The sequence below is a fragment of the Elephantulus edwardii genome, unplaced genomic scaffold (assembly GCF_000299155.1).
Source record: "Elephantulus edwardii isolate Elephantulus edwardi_28Jun2011 unplaced genomic scaffold, EleEdw1.0 scaffold00151, whole genome shotgun sequence".
Lineage (NCBI taxonomy): Eukaryota > Metazoa > Chordata > Mammalia > Macroscelidea > Macroscelididae > Elephantulus > Elephantulus edwardii.
The window spans coordinates 3,706,822-3,728,568 of record NW_006399901.1 but is presented as its reverse complement, the minus strand read 5'-3'; the positions used below and the strand labels follow the sequence as shown (position 1 = coordinate 3,728,568).

Sequence of the window (21,747 nt, the reverse complement as noted above, 5' to 3'; positions counted from 1 at the left end):
AATTGCATTAGGAAAATCTGCTGTCAGGGAACACTTTAGGGTGCTAAAGAGCAAAAATGTCAATCTCATGATTAAGATGTGCCAGACCCAGGCCATGGTCTTCTCAGTTACTTGTTATACTTCAGAGATATGGATAATGACCAAGGACTAAAGAAGAAGAATTGATGGCCTTTGCATTTTGATGCTGAAGAAGAGAACTGAAAATACCATGGACTGCTAAGAGAACTAATAGGTCTAGCCGAGAAAGGGTGAGACCACACTGCTTCTCAGAGGCAGGGATTTTGAGACTCTGTCTCACATACTTCTAAGAGCATGTAGCTAGGAGAAACCAGTCTTTGGGGAAGGATATCATACTTGGAAGGACCAAGGGACAGCACAGGAAAGGAAGACCCCAGAAGAGATGGATTGACTCAATAACGGGTAATAGCTGGTAGTTGAGTCAAAAACAGTGAGATTGACTCAGGATAGAGCAGGGTTCAGAGCTATTGTTCACAGGGTGGCCATGAGTCACAGTCAACTCGATGGCACATAACAACAACATTCTAAACCAACATCACCCACAGGCAAAGATGCCTACTATCATCAGGCCCATTCATTTTTCAATTGAAAGTCCTATTGAAAGCAATTAAACAAGAGAAGGAAATAAGAAGCATACAAATTGGCAAAGAGAAAGTAAAAAATATAATGCACATGTATAGTATACTTTAAAAACTCTAAAGAATCTGCAAGCAAACTGTCAGACATTGTTGACTAAAGCAACTCGATAGATGACCAACATACAAAAATCAGTTATACTTATCTATAGTAGCAAAGAAAACATAGAAAATGAAACAAGAAAAATAATACCAATTAAAACAGCTAGCCAGAAGATGAAATACTTAGGAACAAGATGAAACTTAGGAACAAACATGATTAGAGACACAAAGGACCTACATAAGAAAAAAAATTACAAAACACTATTACAAGAACAAAAAAAGGTCTGGTAAATGGAAGAATATTCCATGCTCATGGATGTTGTTATGTGCCATCGAGTTACTTGCGATTCATAGCGACCCTAGGTACAACCGCCTAAAACCCTGCTCTGTCCTATGCCAATCAGACTGTCTCTTATACACCCACTGCGATTACCCCAGTCACTGAATCAATCCACCTCATAGAACGTCTTCCTCTCTTGCACTGTCCCTCTACCCTCACAAGCATGGCATGCTACTCCAAAGACGGGTCCCTCCTTAAAACATGTCCAGAGTATGTCAGACGAAGCCCCAGAGTCCTTGCCTCCAAGGAGTAGCCTGGTTTAACCCTCTCCAGGACAAACCTGTTCATTTTCTTCGCAGTCCATGGTACATTCAATACTCTTCTCCAGCACCACAGCTCAAAGGCATCAATTCTTCTTCTATCCTCCCTAGTCATTGTTCAGCTCTCTGAAAGGTAACAAGTGATTGCAAAGCCCAAGGCCTGTATCAGATGCACCTTAGTCTCTAGAGTGACACCATTCTTCTTCAGTACTTTGGAGAGGTCCCTAACAGCAGACTTTCCCATCACAATACATCTTTTCATTTTCTGGCTGCTGGTGCCAAGAGTGTTGACTGTGGAGTCAAGCAAACTAAAGCTATAAACAATCTCAATCTCTTCACCATCCATCCTGATGCTGCCAATTGGTCCAGTGGTGAGAATCTTTGCCTTCTTGACATTGAGCCTCAATCCATATTGAAGTCTGTAGTCCTTGACCTTCTGCAGCAAGTGCTTCAGGTCCTCCTCAGTTTCAGCAAGCAGGGTTGTGTCATCTGAATAATGCAGATTGTTGATAGATCTTTCACCAATCCTGATGCCACACTTCTCCTCATAGAGCCCAGCCTCCTGGATAATCTGTTCTGCATATAGGTTGAAAAGGTATGGAGATAGGACGCATCCCTGGCATACACCCTTCCCAATTTTGAACCATGCAGTATTTTCCTGCTCTGTTCTGACAATTGCCTCTTGGTTCAAGTATAGGTTTTGTATTAGCACGATCAAGTGTTCTGGGTTTCCCATTATTCTCAGAGTCAGCCACAGTTTGTTATGATCCACACAGTCAAACACCTTTGCATAATCAATGAAACACAGATAGACATTCCTCTGATACTCCCTGCTTCCAGCCAAGATCCATTAGCTACAATATCCCTAGTACCATGACCCCTTCTAAACCCACCCTGGACTTCTTGCAGTTCTCTGTTGATGTGCTGTTCCAGTCATTTTTTTATAATCTTCAGCAGAATTTTGCTTGCATGTGAAATCAATGATACTGTTCTATAGTTTCCACACTCTGTTGGGTCACCCTTCTTTGGGATAGGAACAAATATATATCTCTTCCAATCAGTTGGCCAAGTGGTTGTTCTCTAGATTTCTTGGCACAACTTGGTGAGCACGTCCAGGGCAGCATCTGTTAGTTGAAATACACCCGTTGGTATACCATCTATTCCTGGGGCCTTATTTTTTGCTATTTCCTTCAAAGCAGCCTGAACTTCTTCCTTCACCACAATAGAATTTTGCTCATATGTGTTTCATTAAATTCTTCTGTGTCTGTCAATTCCTTCTGATACAGTGACTCAGTATATTCTTTCCATCGTCTTTTAATACTTCCTGGATCATTTAATATTCTGCCTAAAGCATCCTTAATTATAGCAACTTGAGGTTTGAATTTTTTCTTCAGTTCCTTGAGCTTAAGAAATGCTGAGCGAATTCGGCCCTTTTGATTTTCTGACCCCAGGTCCTTGCACATTTCATTATAGTATTTTAGTTTGTCTTCCTGTGCTGCTTTTTGAAATCTTCTATCCAACTCGTTAGTATCTTGAATTCTTCCTTCTGTTTTGGCTTCTCTGCACTCCAGTGCAATATTCAGAGTTTCTTCTGACATCCATTTGGTCTTTTTTTCCTCCTTTGTCTTTGTAATGACCGTTTGCACTCTTCCTGGATGAAACCCTTGATACCCTCCCACCGCTCATCTGGTCTTCACTCATTAGTGTTCAAGGCCTCAAACTTTTTCCTGAGATGGTTCTGAAATTCAGGTGGGAAGGTTGTATTTTGGTTCCCATGGATTCGGTTTAATTTTCCTCAGCTTCAGCTTGAAATTGTATATGAGTAATTGGTGGTCTGTTCCACAATCAGCTCCTAGCCTAGTTTTCACAGCTGATATTGAGCTTCTTCAGCCATTCTTTCTGCAGATGTAATCAATCTAATTCTTATGCACACCATCAAGCAAAATCCATGTGTATAACCTGCATTTATGTTTTTTATAAAACATATTTGCAATGAATAAGTAATTGATTGTGCAAAATTCAATCATTCTATCTCCAGCTTCATTTCTGTTCATGTTTTCCAACCACTGAATCTTCTTCTCTATTGCCAACTTTTGCATTCCAGTTACCCATTATTATCAATGCATCTTGATTGCATGTTCGATCAACTCCAACTGTAAAAGTTGGTAGATATCTTCTATTTCCCCTTCTTGGGTTCTGGTCATTGGTGCATATATCTAGTTGTATTAACTGGACTTCCTTGTATGCATATGTATATTATTACCCTGTCACGCATAATATTGTATTTCAAGACGGATCTAGAAATTACTTTTTTAACTATGAAAGCAACTCCATTTTTTGTCACCTTTTCATCTCCAGAGTAATATGTCACATGATCATCTGACTCAAAATGCCCCTCACCAATACCTAGTATGTCAATATTTATGAGTTCCATTTCTTCCTTAACAATATTTTCCTACATTCATGGTTCTCACATTCCATGTCCCAGTCACTAGTGTGTGCTTACAACTGTACCTCTTCCTTTGTATTTCCACACTTGAAAACTCAACCTCATAGTCTACATGTGTTCTACGTGTGTTGCTCATGGATAGGAAGACTCAATATCACAAAAATGGCATTCTACCAAAAACAATCTACAAGTTCCTTGTAATCCTAATAGATATCTATTCCATTTTTCAATGAGATGGAAAATGCAATTTCTGGAAAGATATTCCAAGCAAGCAAAGCACTATTGAAAACAGAAAATAAAGTAGGGAGCATCAATCACATTTCCTGACCCCAAAGCTTACTACACAGTAACACAGCATAGTACTGGTATAGTACAGTAACAGACATATAGATCAATGGGATAGAATTGAGAAAACAGAGATCAACCTATTTACCTATAGTCAAATGATCTTTGATAAAATGAAGAAATCAGTTAAGTCATAGTCTCTTTAACAAATGGTACTAGTAAAATTGGACAACCATCTGCAAAGAATGGAAGCAAGACCTACACCACATACCACATTCAAAAAAGCAACTCAAAGTGGGTTGAAGACCTAAAAGTAAAACCAAAGATGATCAAGTTCTTAAAAGAAAAACGTGTAACTCTGGAAATCCTAATCTATGGCATGAATAGGCTTCCAAGTATAACAAAAGCCCTACAACCAGGAGAGGATAAAAATAAATGAATGAATAAGACCTTCTAAAAAAGAAATTCTTATGTACAACACCAAAAAAATCTCAAGCAAAAAATTGTCCAGGGTAAAAAGGAAGCTCACAGACTAGGCAAAAATATTTGACAAATAACATATCTGATAAGGACTCATATCTAAAACTTATAAAATACTACAGCATTTCAACAAGAAAAGGGCAAACAACCCAATCACAAAATGGGCACAAGATAGGAATAAACACTGCACCAAAGACAAAAGTCAGGTGGTCAAAAAATGCATGAAGACATGTTCAAAATCTCTAGTTATTGGAGAGATACATATCAAAACAACAATGAGAAACCCCAACAACAACAGTGAAGTTCAACAGGGCAGCAAACAGCAAATGTTGGCAAGGATGTGGAGAGACTAGAACTCTCATAGCCTTCTGGTGGGGATGTAAAATGGTACAATCACTAAGGAAAGCAATCTGATATTTCCTCAAAAAGTTAAAAGTCGACATACCATTTGACCCAACCATTTATTCTGCTACTGGGAATGTATCCTAAAGAAAGCAAAGGTGCAATGCAAGTAGATGTATATATATCCATGTTTATTGCAGCTGTATTCCATATTCACAATAACAAGGAGATGGAAGCATCTCAGATGCCTAACAAGTAGTAAAAGGATAGATAAACGTGGTACATTCACACAATGGAATATTAGGCAATACTGAAAAATAATGAACTTGTAAAACATTACACAAGATGGATGCATCTGGAAGACATTATACTAAGTGAAATATCCCACTCACAGAAAGACAAACACTGCATTAAGATCACTGTTATAAAAATAGGAAGGGAAGAAGAACAAGAAAATAATGGATAGATAATGAATAGTCACTGGATTAGGTGAAAGACTGTCTGAAGAGAATGGGGATTGTAAGTCTGACAATTAAAAATCTGGAACAAGACTTGCACTACAAAGTGAATCTGGAGAATTAGAGGGTGGATAAATGTGTATCCATGAAAGAATGAAAACCCAAATTTTCAGTGAACTTTCACTAGAATTGCAATAAAAAGAGAAAAAAAGTTCCACAATTTTTTTTTTTTACCATAGAAGATAATCTCCTTCTCAAGAAGTTGGTGAAGCTCAAAGCTCGTGACCGCTCTTACCCTGATCAATATGTTATATTTAATGGAAGTGATACTGCATAAAGGTGAATAATGGCAGCATTTTATATAGGAATAGTCTGTCTTAATAGCCTTATTTACGAATATTAAGTACCTGTGCAATACACAGAGATACAGGTCTTTTTGAACTGACTCCTCAATAGAAAAAGTATAAAAATGAGGCTAAGATCTGTTGCTGTGGTTGTTGTTGTTGTTGTGTACCATTGAGTTGGAATGGACCCATAGCTGATACCCCTCCAACAGTTTTTCAGAGGCAGCTGTTGTTGACTATGACTCAGCAACACTATGCACAGTACCTCTGAACTCTGCCCTTTCCTGAGTCAATTTCCCTGTCTTTGACACACCTACTGTCATTACCCCATTACTGTGTCAATCCGTTTCCTTCTGCACTCTCCCCTTACCCTTCCAAGCATAAAGTCCTTCTCCAAGGACTTGTCCCTCCTGGCAACATGCTCAATGCATGTGAGACATAATCTCAAAATCCTTGACTCCAAGGAACAGCTTGGCTTCACCCTCTGCAGGACAGACCTCTTAGTTCTCTTTAAAGTCCATGATATGTTCAATACTTTTCTCCAGCACCACAACTCAAAGACATCAATTTTTCTTCTGTCATCTTTGATCATTGTCCAGCTCTCTGGTGCATAACAAGAAATTGTGAAGACCATGGCCTGGATTAGGTGCACCTTAGTCCCTAGACCGACATTGTTGCTCTTTAGTGCTCTGGAGAGGCTCCTTACAATAAGTTTTCCTAATGCAATTTGCCTTTTGGCTTCTTAACTGCTGGTATTAAATGTGGAACCAAGCAAGCTAAACAATCTCAATCTCTTCTCCATCTATCATGATGCTGTCAATTGGTCCAGTGGTGAGAAACTTTGTTTTCTTGATGTTGAGCTTCAATCCATATTGCAAACTGCAGTCCCTTTGCACAAATGTTTCAGGTCTTCAATTTCAGCAAGCAAGGTTGTGTCATCTGCATAATGCAAATTGGATGAGTCTTCCTCAAATCCTCATGTCACAGTCCTCCTCATAAGGTCCAGCTTCTCAAATGATCTGTTCTGCATAGGAATAAAAAAGGTATGGAGACAGCCCTGGAGCAGCCCTGGATGTGCTCACCAGGCTGTTCCAAGATATCTGGAGGACAACCACATTGCTAAATAACATGTTTATTCCCATTTAGAAAAAAAAAGGTGATCTGATAAAGTGTAGAAATTATTGAACCAGTTGGACTAATACCACAAACAAGCAAAATTCTGCTGAAGATCAGTCAAAAATGACTGGAACAGCACAGTGACAAAGAACTACCAGCTGTACAAGCCAGATTTAGAAGAGACTGTGACACTAGGGATTTCACTGCAAATGTCAGATGGATCTTCACTGAAAGCAGAGAGTACCAGAGGAATGTCTGTATTCCATCAACTATGCAAAGATATTTGACCATATGGGTCACAACAAATTGTGGCTAACCTTTAGAGAATGGGAATCCAAGAACACATGACTGTGCTCATGAAAAAACTACTCTTAGACCAGATAGGATTGTGTTCATGAGAAACCTATTCTTAAACCAGGAGGTAGCTGTCAGAAAAGAGCAAGGCAACACTGCATTGTTCAAAATAAATCAGAAGCAGTAGAAACAACTAATACTTTAAATGTTTGTGGCCTGTGGTATTACTGTTATCTACCGCAGGGTCAAGTCTGAACCATGAGTGACCATGTATGTTACAGAAGAACTTGTGCTCCATAAAAATTTCAAAGCACATTGCCAGGACTGTCTTCCGAAGTATTCGTACCAACAAAGGACTTCGTTATTGCCTCTAATAGTCAACTATCCAAATATGTGTCAGTAATAGGAATTTAAAAAAGAATTGTATTGGGAAAGTCTGCTATCAGGGGCCTCTCCAAAATGCTGAAAATCAATGATAATAATACATACAAAACAATTGAAAATATTATAGCTTGTATTAGACACATTTTAGTCTTTAAGCTGATATCCTCTCTCATTAGCGGTTTAAAGAAGCCCTTGTCAACAGATTTTCCCAATGCAACATATCTTTGGAGTTATTGACTATTGCTGCCATAGGTGTTGATTGTAAATCTAGATACAATTAAACTCTTGACAAATTCAATTTTTTGTCCATCTATCATGAAGTCTCTTATTGGCCCACTGGTAAGGAATTTTGTTTCTTTGATACTAAGATGTAACTGATAATGAAGGCTGTAGTCTTTGATCTTTTCTGTAAGTATATCAAACTTTCTTCACTTTCTGTAAACTATATGTGCTGTCTGCATATGCAGGTTGTTGACGAGTCTTTCTCCATTCCGAACACCCCATTGTTCTTCATACACTCCAGGTCCTTGAATTATTTACTCAGGATACACATTGTATACGTATGGAGGAAGGATACAACCCTGACATACACTTTCCCTGATTTGAAGCTATATACTGTGAAAAAGCTTTTGACTATGTGGATCACAACAAATTGTGGCTAACCTTGAGAAGAATGGGAATCTCAGAACACTTTATCGTGCTTATGCAAAACCTATACTTGGACCAGAAAGCATTCTTCAGAACAGAACAAAAAAATACTGCATGGTTCAAAATCAGAAAAGGTGTGTGTCAAGGATGCTTCTTATCTCCATACCTTTTCAATCTATGTGTAAAACAGATCATTTGGGAGGCTAGACTTTACGAAGAGGAATGTGGCATTAGAACTGGAGAAAGACTCATCAACAACCTGCGTTATGCAGATGACAAAGCTTTGCTTGCTGAAACTGAGGAGGACCTGAAGTACTTGCTTCAGAAGGTCAAGGACTGCAGCCTTCAATATGGATTGAAGCTCAACATCAAGAAGACAGACTGTCACCACTGGGCCAATTGGCAGCATCAGGATGGATGGTGAAGAGATTGAGATTGTTAGCAGCTTCAGCTTGCTTAGCTCCACAATCAGCACTCTAGGTACCAATAGCCAGGAAATCAAAAGACAAATTGCTCTGGGAAAGTCAGGGACCTCTCCAGAATACTGAGGAACAATGATGTCAACCTAGGGATTAATGTGTGTCTGGTCCAAGCGATGTCTTCACAACTACTGGTTACACATAAGCAAACTGGACAATGACTAAGGATAATAGAAGAATAGAATCCTTTGGGTTGTGGTGTTGTTATTGAATACACCATGGACTGCCAAGAGAGCAAACAAGTCTGTCCTACAGAGAGTGAAACCAGGCTGCTCCTTGGAGCCAAGGATTTTGAAGTTACACCGCATATACTTTTGGCATGTGGCCAGGAAGGACCAGACCTGTCCTTGGGGGAAAAAAACATCATGTTTGAAAAAGTGGAAGAGCAGTGGAGGAGAGGAAGACCCCAGACAAGATGGATTGACACCGTAACTGGACTAATGGGAGTAAGCGTGTCAGAGATGATTAGATCAGCTCAAGATAGCACAGGGTTCAGAGCTCTTGTACATAGCGTCGCTATGTGTGGCAAGCAAACCAATGACACATAACAACAACAAAAAAATGTACCTTTGTTTTGTTTGCATCATTCTTTCTTGGTATATGTGTAAGTTTTGAATGAGCACAGTTAAGTTTCTGTGATTCTCATTCTTCTCAATGTTAACCATAATTTGTTATAATCCACACCACTAAATGTTTTTACATACTCAATAAAACACAAGCAAACTTCTTTCTCGTATTCTCTGTTTTTAGCCAGGATCCATCTGACAACAGCAATGATATTCCTCTATCCATGGCTTCCTTTGAATCCAGCTTGAATGTCCTGCAATTTCTTGTTTGATATACTGTTTCTTGTTGACATAGCTATTTTTTAATACCCTTCAGTAAGATTTTACTTGCATGTAATACTAATGATATTGTTTGATAATTTTGGTACTGTTCCATAATCCCTTTTTTTTGAGTGGAAACAAATATTAATCTCTTCTAGTCAGCTGGCCAAGGTAACTGTCTTCCAAACTTCTTTGCATATGGTAGAGAGCACATCTTGGGCCACATCTGTTTATTGAAACACCTCAAATGGTATTCTATAAATTTCTGGGGCTTTGTTTTTTTTTTTTTTTTGCAACTGTGTTTAGCACAGCTTTAATTTCATCCTTCCGTGTCATTGGTTCTTGATCATATGCTACTTCCTGAAATGGTCGAGGACTCATGGGGGCACTGAGGGTCAAACAGTTCTTTTTGGTACAGTGATTCCGTGCATTCCTTCTATCCTCCCATGATGTTTTCGGCATCATTCAAGATCTTGCCCGACAATCTTTCAGTAGCAGCCTGAGGTTTGTTTTGACTTTGCCCTTCAGTCCTTTTAGCATAAGAAATTCCAAATGTGTTCCTCCTTTTTTATTTTCTAACTCCCGCTCTTTGCACATTTTGTTATAATACTTTGCATTGGCATCTCGACTTTCCCTTTGAAATCTTTTGTTCTGCTCTCACTCTGCAGTATTTCTTTGTTTTGTCCTCTCTACATTCTATTGCAAGTTTCAGACTCTCTTCTGGCTTCCGTGGTCTTTTCTCCCTTTGTCTTTTTAAGGACACTTTTGTTTCTTCAGAGTTCATGCCTTTGATGTCATTCCACAACTCACCTGATTTTGAGTCACTAGTGTTCAACATATTGTATCTATTCTTGAGACAGTTTTAAAATTCAGTTGGAGTGAGACTCAAGGCCATCCATGTTTTAGTTCTTATGACTTGTTTTAATTTTTTTTATTTTGACCTTCAGTTTTAACTTACACATGACTAATTGGGAATCTGTTCTGAAGACAGTTTTTTGTTGTTGTTTTTTAAATTGACATTTTAATGAAAGTTTATAGAGCACTTGGATTTACATTCATTCACTGTTGCGCATTTTCATCCCTGCCCACTCCCACCAGTTCACTCTTCTCTTTGAAAAATATTATTTCATTGTTGTATACCCCGAAACGCCACCAAGTTCATTTTGCTGTGCAGCTCTTATTCTGAACTGTTGTCATACAAGTAACATCTAATCATATACTTCTTTTAAGCAGTTCTATTCCTCATCTGTTTCAGTGCAGATGTGATGTGTACATTACTTATCCCCTTTTCTTAGTTTCCCCTCAACTCTCATGTCAGTTCTGTTTTATAACAGTGGTATTATGCAGTATTTGTCTTTTTGTTGCTGAGATATTCCACTCAGCTGCTCGTTTTGACTGCAGATATTGAGTTTCTCAACTATCTCTTCCCCTAGAAGTAGTCATTTTGATTTTGATGTGATCCATCATGTGAGGTCAACATCTGTATTCACATTTACATATTTTAAAAATGAGAGCACTTATTAGACACACAATCATATCACTTGATCTCAAGTCTTATATCTGTCACCAAGGCCATATTTTCTACCATTGTTTCCTTATATCCAACTTTTTCATTCCAATTACCAAATGTTATTAATGCATTTTGTTAGCATGTTCAATCCATTTCAGATTGCAAAAGGTGGTAGAAATTATCAAATTCTTAATTATTGGCTAGTTATTGGTGTGTAAATTTGACTAATAGCTATGTCAAGTCTCCTCTGTATGTACATAGATAATATCCAATCATTATGGAATATTGTTGTGAATTGTACTTCAGGATAGATCTTGAGGTGGGAATTATTTTTTTTTAACCAGGAATGTGACACCATACCGTTTCACCTTCACTCCCAGCATAACATACCTGATTCAAAGGAGCCACTATCAGTCCATCTTGACGAATATCTAGATGCTGACCTTTATGTATTCCATTTCATTTTTTTTTCTTGTTGTGTACTGTCGAGTCAGATCTGATTGCCACAGAGGAGATTGCCCGTCCTTCTCCAGTAGAGCATCTGGTGGATTTGAACCACACGCTTTCTGGATTGCAGCACAGCTTCTTGCCACTAGGCCACCAGAGCTCCCTACCATTTAATTATTTTAATTTTTTATTTTACATGGCTTACATTTAAAAGGCATACACATTGTGTTTTATTTCTATACATTATGTTTCATATATTCCTCTGTTCACACTGCGTTTCACTTTTTCATCCCCATATATTGTGTTTTATAAAATCACTGACCTCTGATCCATGGCCATCATTACCCCACCTACTGTCAAAGGGAAAAAAGACACCTTTTCTCAGTTCTGCGTCAAGAAATTTCCCCAATTGTGACTTACCTGCTCATTGACCCTTTTACAGAAAATGGCAAGTAGGTACACAGCACCAACTGGAGGCGCAAGGTAGCTATTAATTGATGCCAAATATTGCATAAGTTGTCCGTTCTGAGACATTTGAAGCAATGGTATCCACAAAATGCTGATAGCAATCAATAGAATGATAAACAACCTGGGAAGAAAGGATAATTGTTTCACTAGTAAGCTGGCACATCACTAGTCTCTACATTGTGCTTTTCGTTCTTGTGTTCTTTCCTGCATTCATTCACTAGTTTCCCCCAAACAAAACTCAGTCCTTGACTTTGCTTGATATTTATCTTTTAGTGGAATGCCAGTAAAACAGTTGTTTGACTATAATTAACAATGATATCTTCATCTATGTGATTATATACACATTCCTCAAAACAGTTCAAAAGTCAACAGTTGATTAATCATTCCCTAATGCAAATAAAGAAAGTGAAAAGGCTTGAAACGCTTGGTGCAGAAGATCAAAGCCTACAGTCTTCAATATGGATTACATTTCAACATCAAGAAAACAAAAGTAAAAGAAAATAAAAATCCTCACCACTGGACCAATAGGAAACATGATAAATGGAGAGAATTTGAAGTTGTCAATGATTTCATTTTACTTGGATCCACAATAAACACCCATGGTAAGAGCAGCGAAAAAATCCAAAGATGTGTTGTCAGTTTAAAGACTAAAGTAGGCCTGATCCAAGTCGTGTTCTTTTTCAGTTACTTCCTAAGCGGAAGAATTGATGTCTTTGAATTGTAATGTTGAGGAAGAGCACTAAATAAACTATATCAAAAGAACAACTAAGTCAGTCTTGGATGAAGCGCATCCCCAGTGCACCTTACAGGCAAGGAGAGTGAAACTTCATCTCATATACTTTGGACATATCGTCAGGAGGGACCAGTCCTTAGGGAAAGGACATTATACTGGGAAATATATTGTTGTTAAGTGTCGTCGAGTCAAGCACGACTCATAGTGACTCTATGAACAAGACCTGAACCCTGTTCTGTAACTATCATCACTTCTCTATGCTCATAGAGTTTCCATAGACATAGGGTTTAGGAAGTGGATGTCCCTCCTGCCTCCAATGGGAAATATAATAAATAATGTAAGGTGGATTGACAAGATTGACTGTGACAATGGGATCCAATATATCAGAGCTGGTGAGGACAACACGAGATAGGGGAAAGTTCAAACCTATTGTTCATAGGGACATTATGACGTCCAGCTGACTTGATGACATGTAACAGTAACAGTACTAAAAAAGCTTGCCTATAATTTTACAATGAGGCACTGGTAGCTTAACGGTAAGGAGCTGCACTGCTAAGCCAAAGGCCCACAGTTGGAACCCACCGGTTCTCAAAGGGAGAAAGATGGACAGTCTCCTCCCATACGACTTAGCATCTCGGAAAACCTGCTAGAAGGTTATTTCAGCTCAACAGTATTTGACATAAATTAACAATATAATTTTACAAGTGCTTTGGGGGTGTAGTCCACAGGGAGTTGTGCTGTTAACCCAAAGGCAACATCTCTCTGGCGGTTCAAAGCCACCAGCTGCTGCAAGTGGAAGAAGAAAGGCACTTTCCTCCTGTGCTGTTTACAACCTCCCTGAAACGTGTTGGAGGGTCATCATTGAGTCCGTCCCACCTCAGCATTGATAAATTGAGTTTTAATACAATGTATGTGATATGTCAATTCTAAATAAATGCATACTAGTTCTTTTTTTTTATTATTTTTTGCCTAGATTGATGACAAATTGAGGGGGGTTTTCCATAGTTCGGAATTAATGCAGCTTCTTTCTCAGAAAATTGGACTATTTCTCAATTAAAAGATGCTAATTTTTGTACATTACAAATCAAGTTTCAGGAGAAGTGTTGCATTTGGGCGAGTCTGCTGTCAGGGACGTCTCCAAAATACTGAGCAGCAAAAGACTGATGTCGTTTTGAAGACTACGGTGCACCTGTTTAGGCCATCGTCTTTTTAACCACTATGTTTCTGAGACCTGGACACTTAATAAGGATGACAGAATTCTTCTGAAGAATGTTGGTTGAGCTGTGATATTGGGGAAGATCACGGAATATCCCGTGGTCTTCCAAATGAGCAAACATCTGTTTTGGAGAAAGGGCAGCCAGAATGCTCCTTGGAGGCAAAGGCAATAAAGCGTCATCTCACATACTTCAGGCATATTGCTAGGAGAGGCTATTCTTTAAAAAGGAATGTCATGCTTACACCCTCAACAAGAGAGACCAACAAAGTTACTCTAGCAATGGGGTCATGCATGCCAGAGATGATGAGAACGGCATAGGGCAGGATTCAGATCTTGTTCATAGGGTTGTTATATGTTGCACCCAACAGAACTTAGCAACGACGATCAGGTTTCATTTCCTGGTATGAACCTGAGTTGATTCAATGGCACCTTACAACAGTGACAACAGTCAAATAAATAGTTCTGAAAAATAGAGAGAATTAACATGTTGCTGAATTAGTAAAAATATATTCATCTTGGCTGTTTAACCTCAAGGTTGGCAACAATAACACACAAGTTGCACCATAAGGGAAAGATGATGCAGTCTACTTTCATGAAGAATTACAACAACAGAAACATTACGGGGCAGTTTGATTCTGTCTCAGGAGGTTTCAATAAGTTGGAATAACTCAGTGGCAGAGGGTTTGGAGCCCAGGAACTAGCACTTATTTACCTATATCAACACCGCAGTACTCAGTACTTACGTCAACAAATACAATAAGACCTTGTGGTAAGAAGCTGCTCTGCAATCTCAAAGGCATGCAGTTCAAACCCACCAGGTGCTCTGCAGAAGGATGGTCAGTCTCCTCATATGAGATTGAACGTCTCTGAAAACACACTGGAGAGTCAGCAGTGAGTCAGTTCTGACTCAATGGCATGTACACCAACACAACAAACTCAACAACTCAAAGGCACATGGTTCAAATCCACCAGCTTCTCTGGGGGGAGAGATGGGTAATTTCCTCCAGTGGGACCGGCTGCCTCTGAAAACCTACTGGAGGGTCAGCTATGAGTTGGTTTTGACTCCAGCGTAAACAACAACAATAACAGTATTGCAACTTTCATATTTCAGTTGCTTGTGTGCTGCCAACATGCTAGAAGCTGTTGTTGTTGTTGTTAAGCACCATTGACTAGACAATGACTCATAGTGACCCTGTGAACAATGGATCTGAACCCTGCCTTTCCCTGTGCCGTCCTGACCACCTATGACATACCTAAGCTCACTGCTACAGTCACAGTGTCAGTCCATCTCCTGAGGGCCGCCCTCTCCTTCACTGACCCTCCACCTTTCTAAGCATGATGTCCTTTTTCCAAAGAAGAGTCTCTCCTAACAACATGTCCAAAGTATATGAGATGCCCAAAGTATCCTTGCCTTCAAGGAGCACCCAGGCTGCACCTTTACAACACAAAATTGTCTTTTTTGGCAGTTCATGGGATATTCAGCACTCTTCTCTAACACCACAACCCAAAGACATCAATTCTTCTTCTGTCATCCTTATTTACTGTCGAATTGTCAACTACAATCAAGTAAAGCAACACTTCTTTTAATTTCCTAGCTGTTAGTGCCAATAGATTTTGGATCCAAGCAAGATTAAATAATCTGTAGTTTCTACTTATTCTCCAAGTATTATGATGTTGCAAGTTGTTGATGATGCCTGACCAATTGATTGGAAGAGATTAATATTTGTTCTCCTTTCTCAAAAGGTGATCCAACAGAATGTAGAAAGTACTGAACAATATCATTAATGTCACAGGCAAGTTAATTATTTCTGAGGATTATTTAAAAACAGCTAGAATAGTATGCAGACAGAGAGCTATCAGAAAATTAGTCTGGATTTAAAAGAGGCCATGGGAGAAGGGATATCATTGGTGATGTCAGATGAATTTTAGCTGAAAACAGAGAATACCAGAAGAATGTCTATTTGTGTTTTATAGATTTTGCAAAGGTCTTTGACTGTGTGGATCATAAAACATTATGGCTGACACTGAGAAGAATAGGAATCTCAGAATACTTAATATTACTCCTGAGAAACAAATATCTAGATCAAAAAACTTGAAAGAGTAGAGCCAGGGAACACCATATGGTTTAAAATCAGGAAGGGTGTATATTAGAGCTGTACCTTTTCTCAAAACCTATTCAATCTGCATTCAGAACAAATAATTTGAGTAGCTGAACTACATGAAGAATAATGTGGCATCAGAATCAGAGTAAGACTAGAAGCTAGGTGACCTGTATTACAAATATCAGTTGTTATATGCCATCAAATCAATTGCAACTCATAGTGACCTTATATACTAAAACCCTGAACTCTGGTCTATCTTGAGCCAACTTCATTGTCTCTGAAACATATACCCTCATTACCCTAGTCACTGAGTCAATCCATCTCATCCAGGGTGTTCCTCTCCTGTGCTGTTCTTCCACCCTTCCAAGGATGATATCCATCTCCAAGGACTGGTCCCTTCTGGTCACATTCCCAAAGTATGTCAGACAAAGCTTCAAAACCCTTGCCTCCAAGGAGCAACCTAGTTTCACCCTTTCCAGGAGAGATCTGTTTGTTCTCTTAGTAGTCCATGGTATATTCAATATTCTTCTCTAGCACCATAATTCAAAGGCATTGATTATTTTTCTATCATCTGTAGTCTTTGTCCAGATCTACAATGCATAGTAAGTCATTGCAAAGATCATGGCCTGGATTTAGCACACCTTAGTCTCTAGGTTTACATCATTGCTCTTCAGTACTCTGGAGAGGCCCCCAACAATAAATTTTCCCAATACAACTAATCTTTTGATTTCCTGACTTTATCCAAGAGTGTTGATTGTGGGTAAATATCAATAGGATCACCCATAATGGACGGATTTCAGTGAAGCTTCCAGACCATAACAGAACAAGAAGCAATCTGACCATACACTTCTCAAATAATTGGCCATTTAAAACTTATGGATACCAATGAAATATAGTGACAAAAGATGATACTCTCCAGGTGGAAAAGATTGAAAATAACAATGAGCAAACAACCTCCTTCCAAAACCAAACCAAATGAGATACTTTCCCCCACTCTTATATTCTAAAAGGGAGCTTTTGTCACCTACTGAGTCAGAAGTTGCACTGCCAATGCAAAGGCTGGCAGGTAAAATCCACCAGCTTCTCTGTGAGAGAAAGACAGGCCATTTTCTCCCATGTGATTTACTGTCTCTGAAAACAAGGGTCAACTATGAATTGGTTCTAACTCAGTGACACATAGGACAATAACAGTAATATAGATAGAGTTTCACTAGAACCAAAGATGACAGAGCTCTGGAAACTAGAGTTCTCTCACCGTCCAGCTATAAGAAGCTCTTTCTCTGATGCTTGTTTCCGCATCTTGGTGTAAAGGTCCATGGTGAAGAGGGTGCTGGCGCTGTTGAAGACAGAAGTCAGGGAGCTCATGAGTGAGGCCAACATGACTGACAGCATCAGGCCTCTGAGTCCTGTGGTCAAAAGAGGATACACACTAATAAGGGGCTGTGGTGTCAGTAACCTAGAAAATTGTTTTTTCTTTCCCTTGCATTAGATCCTGATGGGGGCATGGTCTCCAACTACCTTAACTGAGGGCACATGGTCTTGGAAATCATAAACAGCTGTGAGACCAGTATAAGAACATGCTTCCCACATTGTGAAAAATGGGGAAAGGGAGATGAAGAGACAGTGGCACTAATATGGCAAGGTGTAACCAGAGGAACTCTGGAGATGAAACCACAGTTAAAGGTTTTGATTGCTGGATAACTGAAGGAAATACAGACTTGTAGCTATTCTGATATAAAGTTAAAGATAAACGATTAAGGAAACTACTCTGAGATAAAGTTAAAGATAAATGGTTGAGGAAACCAAACGTTAAACTGTGCTGCTGAATTGAATCTAGACTTTCACTAGTTGACTGAGAAGCTGTCTGAACTAATCGGGGAATTGTATCTTGCTGTTAATCTGGCTTGGGACTGCTGGACTATACCTGGACTTGCATTGTGTGATGTTCTTTGCCTCCCCTCCTCCCTCGTCTATTTCTCTAAGAAATTTCACAACTGTGAGTAAAGTCTGTGAGTCAATTTGCAGTGAACATTGGACTGAATGATTAGTAGAAATAAGTACAAAAGGCTGAGGGTGGCGTGTCTGACCATGTAGCTACTTGTATGGTACCATAGATATTATTAATGAGAACACTTTTCCTTTCTGAATCAGGTAGAGGTCAGACTCGGCCATCCCCATGTTACATCAGGGGCTTGATGTCTACAATGACTTTATTGAACCAGAGTCACTCAAAGATTGAGAAGTCATTGGAAAGATTTACTAGCATATTTGTTTCTATTATTTAGGAATCACTGGCCTTAAGAAAGTAAGACAAATAGTCTATCTAGTCTTCTGAATTTATAATAGTTTCTAGGTATGGCACTCTTATTGACAGATAAGATACTGTGTTTCTAATTGGCTATAGGACAATCTTGAATCCAAATCCTTAAGCATTCTTCTAGCCAGAAATAGATCATGTTCATCTCTTTGCTCTGAGGGTCCCACCAAAGGCTGGATGTCTATAAAAGGCACTTTATAAATTATTCATAAATTGAATTATTAGTAAAAGACAGAATAGCCAAGGAGTTATTATTCCTCTTACTACTGATTCTTCTATAGTATAGGCCTCCAGGACAGTCCCAGCACAGACGTCTTCTTACCATTAGGCATCAGTTCCATCACCAGCAGGGGGTAGGCATAGTCACTGCAGCCAACCTCAGTGCCGCAGTGCTTCATACACTCAGAAGGTACGACACATGCCACCATATCTGAGGAAAGAATCAAAGGAGAATACAATGCATTCATACGAAACAGGAGTCACGCATGACCACAAGACAAAAAACAAGCTGTAGATTCACAAGGAAAAGTAAGTGACATCTAAAACATTAAGACTCAACACTAATCACGGATGAGTGTTCATATGAGGGACCTGGTTGATATGGGAACTGAACATGACTTTGTAAGTTCATTGTTGTTGTTGTTGTTGTGATGCGCAGTTGAATCACCTGCGACTCATAGCAACCCTACGCACAAAAGCCCTGAACCCTGCTCTATCCTGTGCCATCCTTATTGTCTCTGACACACCTACCCCCAATACCCCAATCACTTGAATCAATCCATCTCATCAAAGATCTTTCTCTCTTGTGCTGTCCCCTCCACTCTCCCAAGCATGACATCCCTCTCCAAGTATGTTAGGCCTCTACTTTTGAGTGCACTGACTTCAGGGCTTGGCTTTGGGATAAATGACAAGCTAGAGTATTAGTGCAAACAGAGGGAATTGATTCTATCCTCCAGAAGAAAGTAGCAAGAGGATAAATTCTCCAGAAATATAGAATTTCTTAGATTGAAAACCAAACACAAATCAGTGTCTAATCACATCAAGCCCCGTGTCTTTCACCTACATCTAAGAAATAGTGTCAATTGGGACGATCAATTAGATGGCTACATATGTGATGTGCATTTTACTGTGAAAATCGCCCAGTCCTTGGTGACTGCTTTTTGCTTAACAATATGAAAACAGAAGGCTAAACATTGGTAATCACTCGCACTTCAGAATATTACTTTCCTTTTAGAAATTCTTCCTAATCACGTGTGTGGGAAGAGAGGGGTGGGGGGAAGTCTTAGTGGTAAGGAATTGCACTTCCAACCCAGAGGTTGGCAGTTCTAATTCACCAATTTACCTGTGAGAGAGAAAGATGGACAATCTCCTCTCAAGAAATTTAATGCCTTGGAAAATCTACTGGAGAATCAGCTACGTATCCACTCTGGATAAACTATAAACAACAGCAATCCTTTTTTTCTCCGTAAAACAATTGCTTAGATAAAATTTTGTAGTCACTTGTCATTGTTTAGAAAAAAATATAAATTTTCCTGAGGTTTTGATTTTCCATGGAATAATTATAAAGTACATTTTTAGTTATTTCTTGTTCCTTAGATAGCTGTATATTCTTTACCATTTTAATCAGCACTGTTATATTTTTATCATGCAAATAACATGGAAACCAACAAGTACATTCAGTGTCTTCTGGATTGACATGACAATGGTTAAAGGCTTCGATTAGCCAAGAAATGTCTAGTCGTATTTTTGTTTGTTGCTTTTATGTGCTGTTGAGTCACTTGCGACTCATAGTGATACTATGTCCAACAGCCCTGAAGCCTGCTCTATCCTGTGCCAACTTTACTGTCTCTGACACACTTAGCCTCATTACCTCAGTCACTGCATCCATCCATCTCAACGATGGTCTTCCTCTCTTTCTCTATCCGTCCACCATTCTAAGCTTTATGTCCCTCTCCAAGGACCGGTTCGTCCTTGCAACATGCCCAAAGTATTGTCAGAAAAAGCCTCAGAATCTCGTCCTTGCAACATGCCCAAAGTATTGTCAGAAAAAGCCTCAGAATCTCGTCCTTGCAACATGCCCAAAGTATTGTCAGAAAAAGCCTCAGAATCTCGTCCTTGCAACATGCCCAAAGTATTGTCAGAAAAAGCCTCAGAATCTTCGCCTCCAAGGAGTAGGCTGGCTTCACCCTCTCTAGGATAAACCTGTTTTTTCTCCTGGCAGTCCATGGCATATTCCACAGTCTTCTCCAGCACCAACAGCTCAAAGACTTCGATTCTCTTTCTATCATCTCTAGTCATTGTCCAGCTTTCTGATATATAACAAGCAACTGTGGAGGTTATTATGTTCTCATTTTATAATAAAGAAGGAAAGTTTAAGAAGATTTTTCAACAACAGTACGTGCTCTCATTTGAATTAGGAACTACAGCTTCACAAAGGACCTGATTTCAAAGCACTAAAAGCTAGTGCAATTGTCCAGCCTACTAAGAGGCATTGGTTAAATTCTCCCTCAAATCAGAGAGGCCAATGGACTCAAACCCACAGTTTTCCCAACTTACGTTTGCCAAATTCTCCCTCATCTTCTAATAATCTAGTACCTTATTTTCTAAATTTAAAAAAAAAATGGAAAAGCAGAATGAGTCCATTCTTACTCATGATGGTACCATATATGACAGAGTAGGAGTGTACTATATAGGATTTTAAATAATTGTAATATTTCCAAATCAATCTTCAATCCTTTATTCTAAGGAGTCTCTGGGTGGATTCAAACTGTCAAACTTTATGCTAATAGTGACTTGTTTAGCCACTTGTGCCACTCAGGGATGTCAATTATTCCCTACTCTTGTTTCAATTCAACCTAGTCACCAAAATTGAACTTACAGACTCACATGTCTACAGGATTTGGGCAGGCAGCTTGAAAGAGCTAAGTGAATAGTGTCAGGTATACCAAACAAATATTCTCCTCAAACTTTCTGTATAATGGTTCCTTCTATCTACAGTTCTGTTTTTATTCCCATTCTGGAGTTTTCTAGTTTATCGGAGTTTTAAAACACATCCCAGAATTCAAGCATAAAAGAAGATAGGACGTATAGAAATAGGACGTGCCTGGGTACAGGATGCGGCTGATCATTCCTGGCATCACCATGAGGAACATGGGCAGCAGCTTCAGGTACCCACACATGATACAGGCGGCCTTCACATGAGACATGTTCTTGCCTGAGAGGCAGCGCTGCACAATGACCTGCCAGGAAAACACAACGTACTCATGAAACAAGCACAGGATAACGTCAAAGAAGATGAGTGTCTCTTTTCAGGATTTAAGGTTACATTAAAATGATGAGTGGTCTTCTCTCATTACTCTAAAGGGCCCCTTTGGCAGTAGGAAACACATAGGCTATTATGGAGATTGATCTTGGAATTTAGATGCACTGTTGTCAATTGTGCTTAGCCGTACATATTCATATCCTTGAAGATGTATCATGGAAGTGTTGCAGCCTAGAAGATACAAATTTAACTAACAAGTTAAAAGTGCATGAGTCAAAAATTGAAAAGCAA

At 39.1% G+C, this 21,747-nt stretch overlaps 1 protein-coding gene across 1 annotated transcript in view; it reads right to left on the bottom strand.

Moving 5' to 3' along the window:
• LOC102865441 (low affinity sodium-glucose cotransporter-like) overlaps window positions 1–21,747 on the bottom strand; it is a 95,914-nt gene that overhangs the window by 15,254 nt on the left and 58,913 nt on the right. The window contains exons 9-12 of the mRNA XM_006894820.1: window positions 21,298–21,433; window positions 18,517–18,624; window positions 17,133–17,283; window positions 11,779–11,947 (exon numbers count right to left, since the gene is read on the bottom strand). Of these exons, the coding sequence (XP_006894882.1) occupies window positions 11,779–11,947; window positions 17,133–17,283; window positions 18,517–18,624; window positions 21,298–21,433 (564 nt within the window). The remainder of the gene's footprint in view (window positions 1–11,778; window positions 11,948–17,132; window positions 17,284–18,516; window positions 18,625–21,297; window positions 21,434–21,747) is intronic.